The following is a 22,823-nucleotide window of genomic DNA, read 5'->3' on the forward strand; positions in this document are numbered from 1 at the left end:
GACTCTTATTAACAGCTCCTAAGCAATCGGTGTTGACGAGTTTCACTGCCTGCTTCTATCACTCAAGTCCATGTCAGGTGCGATGCTACAAGACTGTCAAACTTGAGAGGCTGTGTGCCTGTTCCACGGCAGCGATTCCGGTAAGATTGTTTCATTTTATACTCGTATGATAACGCAAGAAGACAGGGTCACAATGTGGCTCCTTTATCTGTATGGTATCAAGGGTTAATATCTCCGGAAGGGGATTATTGAACAGGGGGGATTTATGCATAATTTGCTTTTTTATGTTTTATGCTGTGACATGTGTGAGATGAGGCTTTGGCAGATGTTGGAACATTCAGGTTTTACCTTGGTTTTTGGATAACTGCGCGGCCTGTTAGGTTTGGCAAACTTATTATAGGAGCAGGGGTGGTCCTGCATGGCACACCACGTGACCGGGTGGGGTCTCATTGATTTTCTCTTTCCTGAGCGTGCGGTTTACAGGAGACAAAGCGGTTTCTCTATGGAGCCTGGGTCTTAGGAGGTGGTGAGTGCCCCAGCCATTGGGAGTATAAAGGTGCCATTTATCTTTTTCTATAGTCCATCTTAAAAGCTCAAGCTTATGGAGGACTCTGATACGTTAGAGGGTACTCCCTCTTTACCAAAATCTAATACCTGTTTTTATTGTGACGAGGCTGCGGTATACCTGCCTGCTCAATTATGTTCCACATGCCTTGATAAAGTACTTATATCTAAGAAAACCAAGATGTTTAGTACCACTGAGCCGTCCACCTCTGAGGGGTCTCCGTCCCGTGAGGTGCCTTCCCTGCTGTTGTCTCCTATTACACATGCAGCTTCCCATTGCACTGCTAATCCTCCTTCGGGAGGGGCCCTCTTGCCGCCAGACTTTACTGATCAGCTACAAACGGCAGTGTCTGTGGCCTTTGGTGCTTTACCTCGCCCTGCTAAGCGCAAACGAAAGGTCAAATATTGCTATCTTTCCCAGGGGTCATCTACCAACTTGTTGGATTTATCGGATACAAGATTATCCACTGATGAGGACGCCTCTGATACTTCAGAGGATGCTCTTTCTGGTTCAGAATCTGCTTCTTCTAAACCTCTGGCTACGGAGAAACCAGACTTTAGATTTAGAATTGAACATTTACGCTTTCTGTTAAAAGAAGTGTTGGCTACTTTAGAGGTTCCAGAACCTAAATTATCCGAGGAACCTTCTATTCTTAAGCTTGATAAGGTTTAGGAGGACAGGGTGGTACCACAGACTTTCTCGTACAGATGGCAAATATTATTAAGAATGAATGGGAGAGACTTGGATCTTCTTTTTCCCCTTCTTCCTTTAAGAAATTGTTCCCGGTACCGGACTCTCCATTAGAGTTGTGGAGTTCCGGCCCTAAGGTGGATGGAGCCATCTCCACGCTTGCTAAGCGCACTACTATCCCGCTTGAGGATAGTTTGTCGTTTAAGTGGCCCATGGATAAGGAGCTAGAAATTCTGTTAAGAAGGCTGTTTCAGCACACGGGGTATTTGTTTCAACCTGCTGCGGCGGTGGCTGGAGTCGCTACCTATAGGTGCGACTTTCTATCAGAGATGATCGAGGTGGAAACTCCCCTTGACGAGATCCGGGAAAGAATTAAGGCCTTGAGGATAGTTAATTCTTTTATCTGCGATGCCAATATGCAGATGATTCGCCTGAATGCCAAGACATCAGGTTTTATTGTTCTAGCCCGTAGGGCACTCTGGCTAAAGACTTGGTCTGCGGACATGACTTTAAAATCTAGATTATTTTCCCTTCCATTTAAGAGGAAGATTCTTTTCGGTCCAGGCCTGGACTCAATCATATCCACAGTCACTGGGGGCAAAGGTGCCTTTCTACCGCAGGATAAGAAGAATAAACCTAAAGGACAGGGTCCTAATTTTCGTCCCTTTCGTTTGGATAAATCCCAACGCCAGCAGCCTTACACGAAGACTGAGCAGTCCAAGGGAACTCGGAAATCGTCTCAATCTTGGAATAAATTCAAGCAGAATAAGAAGCCCGCCGAAATCAACAACAAAATCGGCATGAAGGGGCGGCCCCTGATCCGTTGCTGGATCGTGTTGGGGCAGACTATATCTCTCTTTGTGGAGACTTGGCTTGGGGACGTACAAGACCCTTGGGTTTCAAATTTCATCCACCTAGGGGCAGATTCCTCTTATCAAACCTGTCTTCAAGACCAGAAAAACGAGAAGCTTTTCTAGGGTGCGTGAGGATCTCTCCTCCCTGGGAGTAATTGTGCCAGTACCTCTAGAGAGAGGTCTGGGGTACTACTCAAACCTTTTTGTAGTCTCAAAGGAGGAGGGTATGTTTCGCCCAATTTTGGACCTAAAGTGTTTAAACAAGTTCCTGTTGGTCCCATCGTTCAAGATGGAGACGATGAGGTCCATTCTGCCCTTAGTTCAAGAGGGACAGTTCATGACCACAATAGACTTGACGGATGCTTACCTTTATGTGCCAATACACAAGGATCACTTCAAGTTCTTAAGATTTGTGTTTCTGGACCAGCACTTCCAGTTAATTGCTCTTCCATTTGTTCTAGCTACTGCCCCAAAAGTCTTTACAATGGTTCTGGGGGTTCTGCTTGCAGTGGCGAGATCCAGAGGTATTGCAGTAGCACCATACTTGGACGACATCCTGGTTCAGGCTCCGTCCTGTCGGCTGGCAGAGGACTAGTCAAGAGCTCTTCTACGATCCCATGGATGGAAGATAAACTTAGGGAAAAGTTCTCTGGTTCCCAGTACCAGAGTGGAATTCCTGGTTACGATAATAGATTCCATATCCAGGAGGATATTTCTTACAGACCAGAGACGTTGCAAAATTACTTCTAATTGTCTTGACCTTCTCAAGGCCCTCTGTGGCCCGGTGTATGGAGGTAATTGGATTTATGGTGTCCAGCATAAATGTCATCCCATTTGCAAGATTCCATCTCAGACCTCTTCAGCTGGGCATGCTGAGGCAGTGGAACGGCGACCACTCAGATCTGTCTCAACAGATTTCTTTGGACAACCGATCGAGAGAATCGATCTCTTAGTGACTCTGTCCAGATCACCTGTCCCATGGGACATCCTTCTTGAGACCATCCTGGGAGATTGTGACTACGGACGCAAGTCTATCAGGATAGGGAGCTGTTTGGGGTGCCAGGAAGGCACAGGGCCTGTGGACTCTAGAGGAATCTCTCCTCCCGATCAACATTTTGGAACTTACAGCGATCTTCAATGCTCTGAAGGCTTGGCCTCTTCTGGGTTCGTCCCAGTTTATCAAATTCCAATCAGCCAACATAACCTCGGTGGCTTACATCAACCATGAGGGGGAAATGAGGAGGTCCCTAGCAATGAGGGAAGTATCTCAGATTCTGGAATGGGCCGAGGCCCGCAACTGCTTGCTGTCAGCAATCCACATTCCGGGTGTGGACAACTGGGAAGCGGATTTTCTCAGCAGACAATCGTTTCATCTGAGGGAATGGTCTCTCCATCCCGAGGTGTTTGCGGAGATTTGCAAGAGATGGTGGACGCCGGAGAAAGATCTCATGGCATCTTGACTCAATACCAAACTACCCAGATACGGGTCGCGGTCCAGGGATCCTCAGGCAGAGCTGATAGATGCATTAGCAGTGCCTTGGAGGTTCAGCCTAGTTTACATTTTTCCACCGTTAACACTTCTCCCTCGAGTAATGGCCCGCACCAAGCAGGAGCAAGCTTCGGTCACCCGCCACGTCTATTATAAGGTGTGTAGGACCTACTTATTCTGGTGTGAAGAGCGTGGATTCCCCTGGCATAAGGTCAAGGTGTCCAGGATTCTTTCCTTTCTCTAAGATGGTTTGGAGAAGGGACTTGCCGCTATTTCTTTAAAGGAACAGATTTCGGCTCTATCTGTTATTGCACAATAGGCTCGCTGAGCTTCCTGTCTTTTGTTGAGGCACTGTCTAGAATCAGGCCTCTGTTTAGACATACTGCTCCTCCCTTGAACTTAAATCTAGTTCTCAAAGTTTTGCACAGGGCTCCGTATGAGCCTATGCATTCAGTTGACATTAAATTACTGTTGTGAAAGGTTCTTTTTTTTTTCTACTGGCTATTGCTTCGACACGCAGAGTCTCTGAGATGGAGGCCTTGCAATGTGAGTCTCCTTATCTGTTTTTTTCATGCTGATAAGGCTGTTCTTCATACTGGGTTGGGATTTCTCCCTAAGGTTGTGTCTGATTGCAACATAAATCAGGAGATTGTGGTTCCTTCCTTGTGTCCCAACCCTCCTTTTTCGAAGGAACGATTAGTTCATAATTTGGATGTGGTTCGGGCTTTGAAATTCTATCTTCAGGCTACGAAGGAATTTATACAGACTTCGTCCTAGTTTGTTGTCTATTCTGGGAAGCGTAGAGGGCAGAAGGCTTCTTCCACTTCCATATCTTTTTTGGTTGAGGAGCATTATCCGCTTAGCATATGAATCAGCGGGACATAATCTTCCTCAGAGGCTCACTCAACTAGAGCTGTGGCTTCATCTTGGGCCTTCAAGAATGAGGCCTCTATGGAGCAGATTTGTAGGGCGCCTTCCTGGTCCTCCTTACATACCTTTTTTTTTTAAAAATTTTTTTACAAATTTGACGTTTTTGCTTTGGCTGAAGTAGCTTCTTTTTTTTTTTGCAGGCTGTGGTGTCCTCAGAATAGGTCTGCCTCTTTTTACCCTCCCGTTTTCATTCAGTGTCCTCTAGAGCTTGGGTATATGTTTCCCACAAGTAAGGAATGAAGCAGTGGAGTCTCCTTATATTTAGAAGGAACACATAAATTATGCTTACCTTATAATTTCCTTCCTTCTGTATGAGGAGAGTCCACAGCCCCTGCCCGTTTTTCTCCGTTGGGCGGACCTAAATTTTTGTTGTTATTCTTCTGGCACCTTTTATACCCTGATATTTCTCCTACTGTTCCTTGTTTCCTTGGCAGAATGACTGGGGGATGAGGGGAGTGGGGGGAGGTATTTAAGCCTTTGGCTGGGGGGGTGTCTTTGCCTCCTCCTGTTGGCTAGGTTCTGTATTTCCCACAAGTAATGAATGAAGCCGTGGACTCTCATACAGAAGGAAAGGAAATTATCTGGTAAACATAATTTTTGTTTATTTTTTTAATGATCCAGGTAGAGCATCTCATTTTAAACATCTTTGCAATTTGCTTCTATAATCACATTTGCTTCATTCTCTTAGTATTTTTTTTTGAAGGAGCAGGAAAATAAGCTCAGGAGTGTGCACGTGTCGGAAGCACTATATGGCTGCAGTTTTGCAAAAATGTTATCCTTTTGCAAGAGCTCTAGGTGGCCTTTTTTTTTTCCCCCGACCATTTAGTACTCCAGACACCACCTACCTAGGTATCTCTACAACAAAGACAACAAATAATAGAAGTAAATTAGAATTGTATTTATTTTTTAAATTGTATGCTCTGTCTGAATCTTTAAAGGGACGCTAAACCCAAATATTTTCTTTAACCCTTTGAGTGCTAATGACGGCTCTGAGCCGTCACAGAGTTTCTCACTCTGGTGCTAAAGACGGCTCAGAGCCGTCACTAGCACTCTCCCACCTTGAGGGAGATCTGGGGGCTCCTTACTGCTCCTACCCCGGCGATCGTGCCTGTAGAGTGACAGGCATCGCCGGGGCTTCACGTGATGCGCGGTGACGTCACGCTCAATTACGTGATGACGTCACTGCGCAACTTTATTTATACTTAATGTTAAGTATAGGAGGAGGGGGCATGCTGCTTAGTAGCCTGTATCTCAGGCATCTAAGCAGCTACAGACCCCCAAGACCCATTGTTGGAAAGGTAATCGCTTAACCTGTAAAAAGAAGAAAAAAAAGTTACAAAAAATGTTTTAAAAAATATAAATAAATAAAAATAAAATTTTAGCGCCCAGGTGAGAAATGGCTTAGCAGCCAAAGGGTTAATGATTCAGATAGAGCATGCAATTTTAAGCAACTTTCTAATTTACTCCTATTATAAATTTTTCTTCGTTCCTTTGCTATCTTTATTTGTAAAGCAGTAATGTAAAGCTTAGGTGCTGACCCATTTCAGGTTCAGCACCCTGGATAGCGCTCGCTATATTTTAGCCACCAATCAGCAAGAGCTTCCTAGGTGCTGAACCAAAAATGGGTCGGCTCCGAAGCTTACATTCCCACTTTTAAAATAAAGAAAAATAAAGAAAAAAATGTGGGTTTAGTGTCCCTATATTTAAACTTCCTTCTACCATATGATAAATCTTTTTGATATTTTATTCATAACCTCCCTTACGCTTCTGTGCTGCATTGTAGCTTGTTGTTAAATTTCACCAGAAAAGGTCCATCATTTGACTGACTCCCTTGTTGCACAGGTTCTGCAGCTACGGCGGTGCCTTCAGACTCGAATGTGTATTCCAGCCCACCAGGAAAAATGACTGCAGCGCCTGGCAGATCTGTTACTACGCATCCAGTGCAATCGCAGGTAAAGATTGGGATTTATACACTCAACTCTGTTGTTCACCTCCTAAATCTAGCAAGCTTAGTCTCACCAGTAAGTGTACAATACAGAACCCCAACACCTCCCTGTACAGAGCTTACAGTCTCACCAGTAAGTGTACAATACAGAACCCCAACACCTCCCTGTACAGAGCTTAGCTAGTCTGCCTGGTCTGCATAACTTGTATAGAGCTTACAGTCTCACCAGTAAGTGTACAATACAGAACCCAACACCTCCCTGTACAGAGCTTAGCTAGTCTGCCTGGTCTGCATAACTTGTATAGAGCTTACAGTCTCACCAGTAAGTGTACAATACAGAACCCCAACACCTCCCTGTACAGAGCTTAGCTAGCCTGCCTGGTCTGCATAACTTGTATAGAGCTTACAGTCTCACCAGTAAGTGTACAATACAGAACCCAACACCTCCCTGTACAGAGCTTAGCTAGCCTACCTGGTCTGCATAACTTGTATAGAGCTTACAGTCTCACCGGTAAGTGTACAATACAGAACCCCAACACCTCCCTGTACAGAGCTTAGCTAGTCTGCCTGGTCTGCATAACTTGTATAGAGCTTACAGTCTCACCAGTAAGTGTACAATACAGAACCCAACACCTCCCTGTACAGAGCTTAGCTAGCCTGTCTGGTCTGCATAACTTGTATAGAGCTTACAGTCTCACCAGTAAGTGTACAATACAGAACCCAACATCTCCCTGTACAGAGCTTAGCTAGTCTACCTGGTCTGCATAACTTGTATAGAGCTTACAGTCTCACCAGTAAGTGTACAATACATAACCCAACACCTCCCTGTACAGAGCTTAGCTAGCCTACCTGGTCTGCATAACTTGTACAGAGCTTACAGTCTCACCAGTAAGTGTACAATACAGAACCCAACACCTCCCTGTACAGAGCTTAGCTAGTCTACCTGGTCTGCATAACTTGTATAGAGCTTACAGTCTCACCAGTAAGTGTACAATACATAACCCAACACCTCCCTGTACAGAGCTTAGCTAGTCTACCTGGTCTGCATAACTTGTACAGAGCTTACAGTCTCACCAGTAAGTGTACAATACAGAACCCCAACACCTCCCTGTACAGAGCTTAGCTAGTCTGCCTGGTCTGCATAACTTGTATAGAGCTTACAGTCTCACCAGTAAGTGTACAATACAGAACCCCAACACCTCCCTGTACAGAGCTTAGCTAGCCTGTCTGGTCTGCATAACTTGTATAGAGCTTACAGTCTCACCAGTAAGTGTACAATACAGAACCCAACACCTCCCTGTACAGAGCTTAGCTAGTCTGCCTGGTCTGCATAACTTGTATAGAGCTTACAGTCTCACCAGTAAGTGTACAATACAGAACCCCAACACCTCCCTGTACAGAGCTTAGCTAGTCTGCCTGGTCTGCATAACTTGTATAGAGCTTACAGTCTCACCAGTAAGTGTACAATACAGAACCCCAACACCTCCCTGTACAGAGCTTAGCTAGCCTGTCTGGTCTGCATAACTTGTATAGAGCTTACAGTCTCACCAGTAAGTTTACCAATACAGAACCCAACACCTCCCTGTACAGAGCTTAGCTAGCCTGCCTGGTCTGCATAACTTGTATAGAGCTTACAGTCTCACCAGTAAGTGTACAATACAGAACCCCAACACCTCCCTGTACAGAGCTTAGCTAGTCTGCCTGGTCTGCATAACTTGTATAGAGCTTACAGTCTCACCAGTAAGTGTACAATACATAACCCAACACCTCCCTGTACAGAGCTTAGCTAGTCTGCCTGGTCTGCATAACTTGTATAGAGCTTACAGTCTCACCAGTAAGTGTACAATACAGAACCCCAACACCTCCCTGTACAGAGCTTAGCTAGTCTGCCTGGTCTGCATAACTTGTATAGAGCTTACAGTCTCACCAGTAAGTGTACAATACATAACCCAACACCTCCCTGTACAGAGCTTAGCTAGTCTGCCTGGTATGCATAACTTGTATAGAGCTTACAGTCTCACCAGTAAGTGTACAATACAGAACCCAACACCTCCCTGTACAGAGCTTAGCTAGTCTGCCTGGTCTGCATAACTTGTATAGAGCTTACAGTCTCACCAGTAAGTGTACAATACAGAGCCCCAACACCTCCCTGTACAGAGCTTAGCTAGCCTGCCTGGTCTGCATAACTTGTATAGAGCTTACAGTCTCACCAGTAAGTGTACAATACAGAACCCAACACCTCCCTGTACAGAGCTTAGCTAGTCTGCCTGGTCTGCATAACTTGTATAGAGCTTACAGTCTCACCAGTAAGTGTACAATACAGAGCCCCAACACCTCCCTGTACAGAGCTTAGCTAGCCTGCCTGGTCTGCATAACTTTTACAGAGCTTACAGTCTCACCAGTAAGTTTACCAATACAGAACCCCAACACCTCCCTGTACAGAGCTTAGCTAGCCTGCCTGGTCTGCATAACTTGTATAGAGCTTACAGTCTCACCAGTAAGTGTACAATACAGAACCCAACACCTCCCTGTACAGAGCTTAGCTAGCCTGTCTGGTCTGCATAACTTGTATAGAGCTTACAGTCTCACCAGTAAGTGTACAATACAGAACCCCAACACCTCCCTGTACAGAGCTTAGCTAGCCTGTCTGGTCTGCATAACTTGTATAGAGCTTACAGTCTCACCAGTAAGTTTACCAATACAGAACCCAACACCTCCCTGTACAGAGCTTAGCTAGCCTGCCTGGTCTGCTTAACTTGTATAGAGCTTACAGTCTCACCAGTAAGTGTACAATACAGAACCCCAACACCTCCCTGTACAGAGCTTAGCTAGCCTGCCTGGTCTGCATAACTTGTATAGAGCTTACAGTCTCAACAGTAAGTTTACCAATACAGAACCCCAACACCTCCCTGTACAGAGCTTAGCTAGCCTGCCTGGTCTGCATAACTTGTACAGAGCTTACAGTCTCACCAGTAAGTGTACAACACAGAACCTCAACACCTCCCTGTACAGAGCTTAGCTAGCCTGCCTGATCTGCATAACTTTTATAGAGCTTACAGTCTTACCAGTAAGTTTACCAATACAAAACCCCAACACCTCCCTGTACAGAGCTTAGCTAGCCTGCCTGGTATGCATAACTTGTATAGAGCTTACTGTCTCACCAGTAAGTGTACAATACAGAACCCCAACACCTCCCTGTACAGAGCTTAGCTAGCCTGCCTGGTATGCATAACTTGTATAGAGCTTACAGTCTCACCAGTAAGTTTACTAATACAGAACCCCAACACATCCCTGTACAGAGCTTAGCTAGCCTGCCTGGTATGCATAACTTGTATAGAGCTTACAGTCTCACCAGTAAGTGTTCAATACAGAACCCCAACACCTCCTTGTACAGAGCTTAGCTAGTCTGCCTGGTCTGCATAACTTGTATAGAGCTTACAGTCTCACCAGTAAGTGTACAATACAGAACCCCAACACCTCCCTGTACAGTGCTTAGCTAGTCTGCCTGGTCTGCATAACTTGTATAGAGCTTACAGTCTCACCAGTAAGTGTACAATACAGAACCCCAACACCTCCCTGTACAGAGCTTAGCTAGCCTGCCTGGTCTGCATAACTTGTATAGAGCTTACAGTCTCACCAGTAAGTGTACAATACAGAACCCCAACACCTCCCTGTACAGAGCTTAGCTAGTCTACCTGGTCTGCATAACTTGTATAGAGCTTACAGTCTCACCAGTAAGTGTACAATACAGAACCCAACACCTCCCTGTACAGAGCTTAGCTAGTCTGCCTGGTCTGCATAACTTGTATAGAGCTTACAGTCTCACCAGTAAGTGTACAATACAGAACCCCAACACCTCCCTGTACAGAGCTTAGCTAGTCTGCCTGGTCTGCATAACTTGTATAGAGCTTACAGTCTCACCAGTAAGTGTACAATACAGAACCCAACACCTCCCTGTACAGAGCTTAGCTAGCCTGCCTGATCTGCATAACTTGTATAGAGCTTACAGTCTCACCAGTAAGTTTACCAATACAGAACCCAACACCTCCCTGTACAGAGCTTAGCTAGCCTGCCTGGTCTTCATAACTTGTATAGAGCTTACAGTCTCACCAGTAAGTTTACCGATACAGAACCCCAACACTTCCCTGTACAGAGCTTAGCTAGTCTGCCTGGTCTGCATAACTTGTACAGAGCTTACAGTCTCAATAGTAAGTTTACCAATACAGAAACCAAAAACCACCTTGTACAGAGCTTAGTTAGGCTGCCAGGTCTCCATCACTTGAACATAACTTTACTAGACTGTTAAGTCTCTTCATCACACGTACAGAGCTTTCTTGGCCTCATAGGTCTCTTCTTCACATGTACAGAGCTTTCTTAGCCTCATAGGTCTCTTCTTCACATGTACAGAGCTTTCTTAGCCTCATAGGTCTCTTCTTCACATGTACAGAGCTTTCTTAGCCTCATAGGTTTCTTATTCACATGTACAGAGCTTTCTTAGCCTCATAGGTCTCTTCTTCACATGTGCAGAGCTTTTCTAAACCTCACAGGTCTCTTCTTCACATGTGCAGAGCTTTCCTAAACCTCACAGGTCTCTTCTTCACATGTGCAGAGTTTTCCCAAACCTCACAGGTCTCTTCTTCACATGTGCAGAGTTTTCCCAAACCTCACAGGTCTCTTCTTCACATGTGCAGAGCTTTCCTAAACCTCACAGGTCTCTTCTTCACATGTGCAGAGCTTTCCTAAACCTCACAGGTCTCTTCTTCACATGTACAGAGCTTTCCTAACCTCACAGGTCTCTTCTTCACATGTACAGAGCTTTCTTAGCCTCATAGGTCTCTTCTTCACATGTACAGAGCTTTCTTAGCCTCATAGGTCTCTTCTTCACATGTACAGAGCTTTCTTAGCCTCATAGGTCTCTTCTTCACATGTGCAGAGCTTTTCTAAACCTCATAGGTCTCTTCTTCACATGTACAGAGCTTTTCTAAACCTCACAGGTCTCTTCTTCACATGTGCAGAGCTTTTTTAACCTCACAGGTCTCTTCACATGTACAGGTCTCTTCTTCATATGTACAGAGCTTTCCCTAACCTCACAGGTCTCTTCTTCACACGTACAGAGCTTTCCTAAACCTCACAGGTCTCTTCTTTACATGTACAGAGCTTTTTTAACCTCATAGGTCTCTTCTTCACATGTACAGAGCTTTCCTATCCTCACAGGTCTCTTTCACATGTACAGAGCTTTCCTAACCTCACAGGTCTCTTCTTCACATGTACAGAGCTTTCCTAACCTCACAGATCTCTTCTTCACATGTACAGAGCTTTCCTAACCTCACAGATCTCTTCTTCACACGTACAGAGCTTTCCCAAACCTCACAGGTCTCTTCTTCACATGTACAGAGCTTTCCCTAACCTCACAGGTCTCTTCTTCACACGTACAGAGCTTTCCCAAACCTCACAGGTCTCTTCTTCACATGTGCAGAGCTTTCCTAAACCTCACAGGTCTCTTCTTCACATGTGCAGAGTTTTCCCAAACCTCACAGGTCTCTTCTTCACATGTGCAGAGTTTTCCCAAACCTCACAGGTCTCTTCTTCACATGTGCAGAGTTTTCCCAAACCTCACAGGTCTCTTCTTCACATGTGCAGAGCTTTCCTAAACCTCACAGGTCTCTTCTTCACATGTGCAGAGTTTTCCCAAACCTCACAGGTCTCTTCTTCACATGTGCAGAGTTTTCCCAAACCTCACAGGTCTCTTCTTCACATGTGCAGAGCTTTCCTAAACCTCACAGGTCTCTTCTTCACATGTGCAGAGCTTTCCTAAACCTCACAGGTCTCTTCTTCACATGTACAGAGCTTTCCTAACCTCACAGGTCTCTTCTTCACATGTACAGAGCTTTCCTAAGCCTATCAAATTTTCACTACCACTCTTTTAGGAATGAAACTCAACAAGCCCAGCAAACCCTAATAACTTTCTAGTGAAAGTATGCACTGGTTATGTTTTCACCTATTTATTTATTTTTATTCAGGGTAAAACCGGAGTGATCAGTTCTGTGCCTGGAATCAGTCTGGGCAAAGGTGCGCTACAGATCCAGGTGGTTGGCAAGGGCATTTCTCAGATGGTGCCAACTGCACAAGTCCAGGCACAGCCTCAGGTACATGCCATCTGCTAGTCACAGCTAAAAGATGCATGTGATCTTTAGTTACAGGAGTTGTAAGAACTGCTGTACACGTAGAAAGGTTTAGTAAAAGTTTGGACTATTTAACCAGTTTTGGAGCCAGGGACGTGACGTTGATGAATAGCTATAAGGTGTCTTCAATTTCCTTTTTTAAAGGGACACTAAACCCATTTTTTTCTTTTATTATTCAGATAGAGCAGGCAATTTTAGGCAACTTTCTAATTTACTCCTAGTATCAATTTTACTTTCTTCTTTTGGTATCTTTATTTGAAAAAACAAGAATGAAAGCTTTGGAGCCGGCCCATTTTAGATTCAGCACCTGGGTAGTGCTTGCTGATTGGTGGGCTAAATGTAGTCTCCAATCAACAAGCGCTATCCAGGGTGCTGAACCAAAAATTGGCCAGCTCCAAAGCTTTCATTCCTGCAATTTTAAATAGAACGAAGAATAGGAGTAATTTAGAAAATCATGAAAGAAAAAAAAATTGGGTTTAGTATCCCTTTAATATTGGTATTCTCTTCTAATCATACTTCTGTTATGAATGTAAATCTGAACTTTTCCTGTGTTCTTAAAATGTATGTGCAGTCTGTCTTGCATACATTTGTATTCATTTATTTTCTCTCTTCCTGTAGTTTGAAAGTAAATTTGGTCCCTTGAAGAATCTTCCAACACTACAGCCCAGCAAGGAGGCAGGGTAAGTGTTAATGGTTTGCTTGGGAGATCTATTCTAGAAAGGAGTATGAAAGTTGGGTTTTGGCGCGTTTGGTTTCCAAAATAAGTAAATCTGTAACTCGTGGGTAGGAGTGTGCTATTGCATTGTTGTTTTCATGTTGGCTGATTGAGTTGCAGATGCCCTGATGGGACACACCACTTGGTGGCAGTTTGGAATATAAAGGTGCATATTTACATGTATGGTTCCATCTCTACATAAGATGTTAACTAGTTGACCTTCCCATGTTGATTAATTTAATATTGGTGTAGCGCAATAGTCATTACAACTTCACATAATTTGTTATAGCGGTAATTGTTAGAGATAAAAACCCTATATGATTTGCAATCGTTGAAACCACTATTGGTCTACATGAGACTTATCCCTCTGGTTTGATTGAGTGTTAAGACCATTGGTGGTGTTGACTCTTCATGATAATTGAAAGTTGTAGAGCACTGGTGCATAAGGTGGAAGATACTGATCTCATAGATTATTCTCCTTTTCTCAGTTTTCTGGAACAGTTACACAAAAACCAGGGATCTGTCTTGCACCCAGATTACAAATCCTCATTCCACTCATTTGAAGATGCTCTGCAGAGGCTGATTCCATACCATGTCTACCAGGGTTTGCTGCCAAATACCCAGGACCTCAACAAGGGTGAGAATGTCCTCTCTGAGGGTGGCTAAGAATCTGTGTCTTATTTTCTTTTCTTTTTTTTTTTTTTTTTTTCTTTCCTTTTTTCTCTCTTTTCTTTAAATTACTTTTTTTATTGACAAGAAAAGGAAAGTGCATAGTTACACGGTAAGGACGTGACCATGCAAGAGGGATAATAATCAATTTTGACAATGATGAATTATACTTGTGTGACAGGAGTGAGCCAGATTTATGTGTCTTATTTTATTGGATGTTTTGAAAATTAAAGGGATACTAAACCGAATTTCTCTTAAGTGTATTCAGTCCACGGGTCATCCATTACCTATGGGATTATATCTCCTTCCCAACAGGAAGTTGCAAGAGGATCACCCAAGCAGAGCTGCTATATAGCTCCTCCCCTCACATGTCATATCCAGTCATTCTCTTGCAACTCAACTAGATAGGTCGTTGTGAGAGGTCTGTGGTGTTTTTATACTTAGTTTATTTCTTCAATCAAAAGTTTATTTTAAATGGCACCGGAGTGTGCTGTTTGTTCTCAGGCAGTATTTAGAAGAAGAATCTGCCTGCGTTTTCTATGATCTTAGCAGAAGTAACTAAGATCCACTGGCTGTTCTCGCACATTCTGAGGAGTGGGGTAACTTTCAGAAAGGGAATAGCATGCGGGGAATCCTGCAAACGAGGTATGTGCAGTAAATTATTTTTCTAAGGAATGGAATTGACTAAGAAAATACTGCTGATACCGATGTAATGTAAGTACAGCCTTAAATGCAGCAGCGACTGGTATCAGGCTGATGAATGTATGTACAATAAGTAATTTTCTAAGGAATGGAATTGACTAAGAAAATACTGTTAATACCGAAGTATTGTATAACCCTTAACTGCAGTAGAAGCGACTGGTAGCAGGCTTAATAACACTATCTAACTTTTAAAGTGTATGTTTAAAACGTTTACTGGCATGTTATTCGTTTTTTGTGAGGTACTTTGGTGATAAATCTTTTGGGGCATGAAATTTTCCACATGGCTGTTTAATTCTATATAGAAACGATTAACTGAGGTTTCCCACTGTTGTAATAGGAGTGGGAGGAGCCTATTTTAGAGCTTTTTTGCGCAGTAAAAATTCAGTTTCAGTCTTCCTGCTTCTTCCTCCTTGATCCAGGACGTCTCTAGAGAGCTCAGGGGTCTTCAAAAGTCATTTTGAGGGAGGTAATCAGTCACAGCAGACCTGTGACAGTGTGTTTGACTGTGATAAAAAACGTTAATTGTTAAATTGATTATCCGTTTTTGGGTGTTAAGGGGTTAATCATCCATTGCTAGTGGGTGCAATACTTTTCTAACTTAATACATTTACTGTGAAAATTTGGTTTCTATAACTGATTTGGTTCATTGTTATTTCAACTGTGACGTTTTTTTGTGCTTCTTAAAGGCGCAGTAGCGTTTTTTATATTGCTTGTAAATTTACTTGAAAGGTTTTTCCAAGCTTGCTAGTCTCATTGCGAGTCTGTTTAAACATGTCTGACACAGATGAATCTGTTTGTTCACTATGTTTGAAGGCCAATGTGGAGCCCCACAGAAATATGTGTACTAGATGTATTGATGTCACTTTGAATAAAAGTCAATCTATATCTGTAAAAAAATTATCACCAGACAACGAGGAAGAAGTTATGCCGACTAACTCTCCTCACGTGTCAGTACCTTTGCCTCCCGCTCAGGGGGCGCGTGATATTTTGGCGCCAAGTGCATCAGAGAGGCCCATACAAATCACTTTGCAAGACATGGCTACTGTTATGACAGAGGTATTATCTAAATTGCCTGAATTAAGAGGCAAGCGCGATAGCTCTGGGTTAAGGACAGAGCGCGCTGATGATGTGAGAGCCATGTCTGATACTGCGTCACAATTTGCAGAACATGAGGACGGAGAGCTTCATTCTGTGGGTGACGGATCTGATCCAGGGAGACCGGATTCAGAGATTTCTAATTTTAAATTTAAGCTTGAGAACCTCTGTGTATTGCTAGGGGAGGTATTAGCGGCTCTGAATGATTGTAACACGGTTGCAATTCCAGAGAAAGTATGTAGGTTGGATAGATACTTTGCGGTACCGGTGTGTACTGACATTTTTCCTATACCTAAAAGGCTTACAGAAATTATTAGCAAGGAGTGGGATAGACCCGGTGTGCCCTTTTCCCCACCTCCGATGTTTAGAAAAATGTTCCCTCCACCTTAGGGACATGCCACCACACGAGACTTATGGCATGTCCCTAAGGTGGAGGGAGCAGTTTCTACTTTAGCAAAGCGTACCACTATCCCGGTTGAGGATAGTTGTGCTTTTTCGGATCCAATGGATAAAAAATTAGAAGGTTACCTTAAGAAAATGTTTGTTCAACAAGGTTTTATCTTACAGCCCCTTGCATGCATTGCGCCTGTCACTGCGGCTGCGGCATTCTGGTTTGAGTCTCTGGAAGAGGCCATTCGCACAGCTCCATTGGATGAGATTATGGCCAAGCTTAAAGCACTTAAGCTAGCTAATGCATTTGTTTCTGATGCCGTTGTACATTTAACCAAACTAACGGCTAAGAACTCCGGATTCGCCATCCAGGCGCGCAGAGCGCTATGGCTTAAATCCTGGTCAGCTGACGTGACTTCTAAATCTAAATTGCTTAATATTCCTTTCAAAGGGCAGACCTTATTTGGGCACGGCTTGAAAGAAATTATTGCTGACATTACTGGGGGTAAGGGTCATACTCTTCCTCAGGACAGGGCCAAGTCAAAGGCCAAACAGTCTAATTTTCGTGCCTTTCGTAATTTCAAGGCAGGAGCAGCATCAACTTCCTCCGCTCCAAAACAGGAAGGACCTGTTGCTCGTTACAGACAGGGCTGGAAAACTAACCAGTCCTGGAACAAGGGCAAGCAGGCCAGAAAGCCTTCTTCTGCCCCTAAGACAGCATGACGAGAGGGCCCCCTATCCGGAAACGGATCTAGTGGGGGGCAGACTATCTCTCTTCGCCAGGCTTGGGCAAGAGATGTCCAGGATCCCTGGGCGTTGGAGATCATATCTCAGGGATATCTTCTGGACTTCAAAGCATCTCCTCCACAAGGGAGATTTCATCTTTCAAGGTTATCAGCAAACCAAATAAAGAAAGAGGCATTTCTACGCTGTGTGCAAGACCTCTTAGTATTGGGGGTGATCCACCCAGTTCCGCGGATGGAACAAGGGCAAGGGTTTTACTCGAATCTGTTTGTGGTTCCCAAGAAAGAGGGAACCTTCAGACTAATCTTGGACCAAAAAATCTTAAACAAATTCCTAAGAGTTCCATCATTCAAAATGGAAACTATTCGAACCATCCTACCCATGATCCAAGAGGGTCAATACATGACCACGGTAGACTTAAAGGATGCCTACCTTCATATACCGATTCACAAAGATCATTATCGGTACCTAAGATTTGCCTTTCTAGACAGGCATTACCAGTTTGTAGCTCTTCCCTTCGGGTTGGCTACGGCCCCGAGAATCTTTACAAAGGTTCTGGGCTCACTTCTGGCGGTTCTAAGACCGCGAGGCATAGCGGTGGCTCCGTATCTAGACGACATCCTGATACAGGCGTCAAGCTTTCAAATGGCCAAGTCTCATACAGAGATAGTTCTGGCATTTCTGAGGTCGCATGGGTGGAAAGTGAACGTGGAGAAGAGTTCTCTATCACCACTCACAAGGGTCTCCTTTCTAGGGACTCTGATAGATTCTGTAGAGATGAAAATTTACCTGACGGAGTCCAGGTTATCAAAGCTTCTAAATGCTTGCCGTGCCCTTCATTCCGTTCCACGCCCGTCAGTGGCTCAGTGCATGGAAGTAATCGGCTTAATGGTAGCGGCAATGGACATAGTGCCATTTGCGCGCCTGCATCTCAGACCGCTGCAATTATGCATGCTAAGTCAGTGGAATGGGGATTATTCAGATTTGTCCCCTCTGCTAAATCTGGACCAAGAGACCAGAGGTTCTCTTCTCTGGTGGCTTTCTCGGGTCCATCTGTCCAAGGGTATGAACTTTCGCAGGCCAGATTGGACGATTGTAACAACAGATGCCAGCCTTCTAGGTTGGGGCGCAGTCTGGAACTCCCTGAAGGCTCAGGGATTATGGACTCAGGAGGAGAAACTCCTCCCAATAAATATTCTGGAGTTGAGAGCAATACTCAATGCTCTTCTGGCTTGGCCTCAGTTAGCAACTCTGAGGTTCATCAGATTTCAGTCGGACAACATCACGACTGTGGCTTACATCAATCATCAAGGGGGAACCAGGAGTTCCCTAGCAATGTTGGAAGTCTCAAAGATAATTCGCTGGGCAGAGTCTCACTCTTGCCATCTGTCAGCGATCTACATCCCAGGCGTGGAGAACTGGGAGGCGGATTTTCTAAGTCGCCAGACTTTTCATCCGGGGGAGTGGGAACTTCACCCGGAGGTCTTCACTCAACTGATTCATCGTTGGGGCAAACCAGATCTGGATCTCATGGCGTCTCGCTAGAACGCCAAGCTTCCTTGTTACGGATCCAGGTCCAGGGACCCGGGAGCTGTGATGATAGATGCTCTGGCAGCCCCTTGGGTCTTCAACATGGCTTATGTGTTTCCACCATTCCCGATGCTTCCTCGACTGATTGCCAGGATCAAACAGGAAAGAGCATCGGTGATTCTGATAGCGCCTGCGTGGCCATGCAGGACCTGGTATGCAGACCTAGTGGACATGTCGTCCTGTCCACCATGGTCTCTGCCTCTGAGGCAGGACCTTCTAATTCAGGGTCCTTTCAATCATCCAAATCTAATTTCTCTGAGACTGACTGCATGGAGATTGAACGCTTGATTCTATCAAAGCGTGGCTTCTCGGAGTCGGTTATTGATACCTTAATACAGGCTTGGAAACCTGTTACCAGAAAAATTTACCATAAGATATGGCGTAAATATTTATACTGGTGCGAATCCAAGAGTTACTCATGGAGTAAGGTTAGGATTCCTAGGATATTGTCTTTTCTACAAGATGGTTTAGAAAAGGGCTTATCTGCTAGTTCTTTAAAGGGACAGATTTCTGCTCTGTCTATTCTTCTACACAAACGTCTGGCAGAAGTTCCAGACGTTCAGGTCTTTTGTCAGGCTTTGGCTAGGATTAGGCCTGTGTTTAAGACTGTTGCTCCACCGTGGAGTTTAAACTTAGTTCTTAAAGTTCTTCAAGGTGTCCCGTTTGAACCCCTTCATTCCATTGATATTAAGCTGTTATCTTGGAAAGTTCTGTTTTTGATGGCTATTTCCTCGGCTCGAAGAGTCTCTGAGTTATCTGCCTTACATTGTGATTCTCCTTATCTGATTTTCCATTCAGACAAGGTAGTTCTGCGTACTAAACCTGGGTTCTTACCTAAGGTAGTTTCTAACAGGAATATCAATCAAGAGATTGTTGTTCCATCACTGTGTCCTAACCCTTCTTCAAAGAAGGAACGACTCTTGCATAATCTGGACGTAGTCCGTGCCCTGAAGTTCTATTTGCAGGCAACTAAAGATTTTCGTCAAACTTCTTCCCTGTTTGTCGTTTACTCTGGACAGAGGAGAGGTCAAAAAGCTTCGGCTACCTCTCTCTCCTTTTGGCTTCGTAGCATAATACGCTTAGCCTATGAGACTGCTGGACAGCAGCCTCCTGAAAAAGTTACGGCTCATTCCACTAGAGCTGTGGCTTCCACCTGGGCCTTTAAGAATGAGGCCTCTGTTGAACAGATTTGCAAGGCTGCAACTTGGTCTTCTCTTCACACTTTTTCAAAATTTTACAAATTTGACACTTTTGCTTCTTCGGAGGCTGTTTTTGGGAGAAAGGTTCTACAGGCAGTGGTTCCTTCCGTTTAAGTTCCTGCCTTGTCCCTCCCATCATCCGTGTACTTTAGCTTTGGTATTGGTATCCCATAAGTAATGGATGACCCGTGGACTGAATACACTTAACAAGAGAAAACATAATTTATGCTTACCTGATAAATTTATTTCTCTTGTAGTGTATTCAGTCCACGGCCCGCCCTGTCTTTTAAGGCAGATCTAAATTTTTAATTCAAACTACAGTCACCACTGCACCCTATGGTTTCTCCTTTCTTGTCTTGTTTCGGTCGAATGACTGGATATGACATGTGAGGGGAGGAGCTATATAGCAGCTCTGCTTGGGTGATCCTCTTGCAACTTCCTGTTGGGAAGGAGATATAATCCCATAAGTAATGGATGACCCGTGGACTGAATACACTACAAGAGAAATAAATTTATCAGGTAAGCATAAATTATGTTTTTTTTATTTCATGATTCAGAGAGAGCATGAGATTTTAAGCACCTTTCTAATTTACTCCTATTATAAATTTTTCTTTCTTCTCTTGCTATCTTGATTTGAAAAAGCAATACTGTAAGCTTTAGAGCCAGACCATTTTTTGTTCAGCACATGGTTAGCACTTGCTGATTTGTGGCTAAATGTAGCAAACCAATCAGCAGCTCTACCAAGGTGCTGAACTAAAAAATGGGCCGGCTCCTAACCTTTTATTACTGCTTTTTCAAATCAAGATAACATGCGAACAAAGAAAAATTGATAATAGGAGTAAATTAGAAAGTTGCTTAAAATTGCATGCTCTATCTGAATCATGAAAGAAAAAATGAGGGGTTAGTATCCCTTTAAGGTGTTGATTTTGGTCTGTGTAGAATTGTATGTCTGTATATTCTGTTTTAAATGCATTGTACATTACATGTTGGGAATATATCAATATATTATAGTTTTTATAAAGCAGGCTTTCTGTTAATTTTCAATCATTTCCTTTTTCAAAAATTAATTTTTAATATTTTTTTTTAAGTTCTGGGCCCTTGTTATCGTTGTCTTTACTGCCTCTTCTGTCACATTTGTGTTATATAGATTCTTAGCTGCAGCTAATAAACATTATACACATAAGGTCAACTGCAAAATTTTCAATTAAATTCATTATATACTGCTATTTATCCCTTATTCTCTTACAGTGGATGAAGAATTTGAAGTGGTCTCCACTCAGCTTCTGAAGCGCACTCAGGCCATGCTGAACAAATACCGCTTGTTACTTCTGGAAGAGTCAAAGGTACGTGGAGGAATGGACCCACAAATAATGCCATTATCAATATCCTAGCAAGGACTCTAAAATGGACACCAAATACTTAAAGGGACATAAAAAAAAGTTGGGATAGAGACAAAATATAATATGTACTTTAATTTATTTACCTGCAGATTTATACTGCAGTGCCTCGCCATTAACCCTTTCTTTTTAGTTTCTCAATTGTACAGCTCTAACTCCCCCCACACATTTCCTTCTATGGCTGTATCTATATCTATTGTTGTTTTGGTAGAATGCAAAAGTGCTTAGGGATTATCTGCTGGAACACGTCTAGAAGCTGGGAAGTTAGTTGAAATACAATGCCCATGTCTAAACACTGATCAGGGGGGTGGGGGGTGGAGTAGACTGCTCCAGACAGCATGGCTTTGTAACAATTTTTTAAAATTATTTTAAAATACTTGCCAGTATTTTTACTTAGCACTTTTAGGATATGCACAGATCTCAACATGTTTTATGGCACTTTAATACATTAGAAGCACAGTATTGAGGGCATTCCCCCGCCTCCCTTCAGTCATGGGTGCCGCTATGTTGAAATCTAGATTCCCTAATGGCAGCACCTATGATTAGAGGAAGGTGCATAAAATGTATTGTGTGTCATTAGTACACTTTGGCCATAGCAAGATCTGAGCCTATTAACATGTTCCTTTCACTTTATTTGTTGGAATTGAACCTTCTATTTTCTTGACAGAGGGTCAGCCCATCGGCGGAAATGGTTATGATTGATCGTATGTTCATTCAAGAAGAGAAGGTGGCGCTATCATTAGATCGGCAGCTAGCAAAAGAGAGACCAGGTATTAAAATGTTAAAACTGCTTAAACCTTTATTTCTTTTGCATGATGTACCGAGTCCACAGATAAATCCTTACTTGTGGGATATTATCCTTCCTAACAGGAAGTGGCAAAGAGAGCACCACAGCAGAGCTGTCTATATAGCTCCCCCCTTAACTCCACCCCCCAGTCATTCTCTTTGCCGGCTCTAAGCAGGAAGGGTAAAGTGAAAGAGGTGTTAGACTGTTAGTTTTATTTTATCTACAATCAAGAGTTTATTTTTAAATGGTACCGGTGTTGTACTATTTACTCTCAGACAGGACATAGATGAAGATTTTTGCCTGGAGGATTATGATCTTAGCATTTGTAACTAAGGTCCACTGCTGTTCCCACAGAAGCTGAGGAGTACAGGAAAACTTCAGTGTGAGGAACGGTTTCTTGCTATACAGCAATGAGGTATGTTCAGTCATTTCTCCTGTTAAGTGTAGTCAGTCCACGGGTCATCATTACTTCTGGGATATTAACTCCTCCCCAACAGGAAGTGCAAGAGGATCACCCAAGCAGAGCTGCTATATAGCTCCTCCCCTCTACGTCACACCCAGTCATTCTCTTGCACCCAACTAATAGATAGGATGTGTGAGAGGACTGTGGTGATTATACTTAGTTTTTATATCTTCAATCAAAAGTTTGTTATTTTAAAACAGCACCGGAGTGTGTTGTTCCTTCTCAGGTAGAATTTGAAGAAGAATCTACCTGAGTTTTTGGATGATTTTAGCCGGCGTAGCTAAGATTCATTTTGCTGTTCTCGGCCATTCTGAGGAGTGAGGTAAACTTCAGATCAGGGGACAGCGGGCAGGTTCACCTGCAAAGAGGTATGTTGCAGTATATTATTTTCTGAGGAATGGAATTGACTAAGAAAAT

The 22,823-nt window shown here is 43.5% G+C and overlaps 1 protein-coding gene across 3 annotated transcripts in view; it reads left to right on the forward strand.

Moving 5' to 3' along the window:
• The window catches only part of BICRA (BRD4 interacting chromatin remodeling complex associated protein), a 148,626-nt gene that overhangs the window by 109,591 nt on the left and 16,212 nt on the right, over positions 1 to 22,823 (forward strand). For all 3 annotated transcript variants that reach the window (XM_053721629.1, XM_053721631.1, XM_053721630.1), the window contains 6 exons: positions 6,371 to 6,480; positions 12,494 to 12,619; positions 13,274 to 13,335; positions 13,859 to 14,007; positions 21,008 to 21,102; positions 21,824 to 21,926. In XM_053721629.1, the coding sequence (XP_053577604.1) occupies positions 6,371 to 6,480; positions 12,494 to 12,619; positions 13,274 to 13,335; positions 13,859 to 14,007; positions 21,008 to 21,102; positions 21,824 to 21,926 (645 nt within the window). The remainder of the gene's footprint in view (positions 1 to 6,370; positions 6,481 to 12,493; positions 12,620 to 13,273; positions 13,336 to 13,858; positions 14,008 to 21,007; positions 21,103 to 21,823; positions 21,927 to 22,823) is intronic.

This window comes from Bombina bombina, chromosome 7 (genome assembly GCF_027579735.1).
Source record: "Bombina bombina isolate aBomBom1 chromosome 7, aBomBom1.pri, whole genome shotgun sequence".
NCBI lineage: Eukaryota > Metazoa > Chordata > Amphibia > Anura > Bombinatoridae > Bombina > Bombina bombina.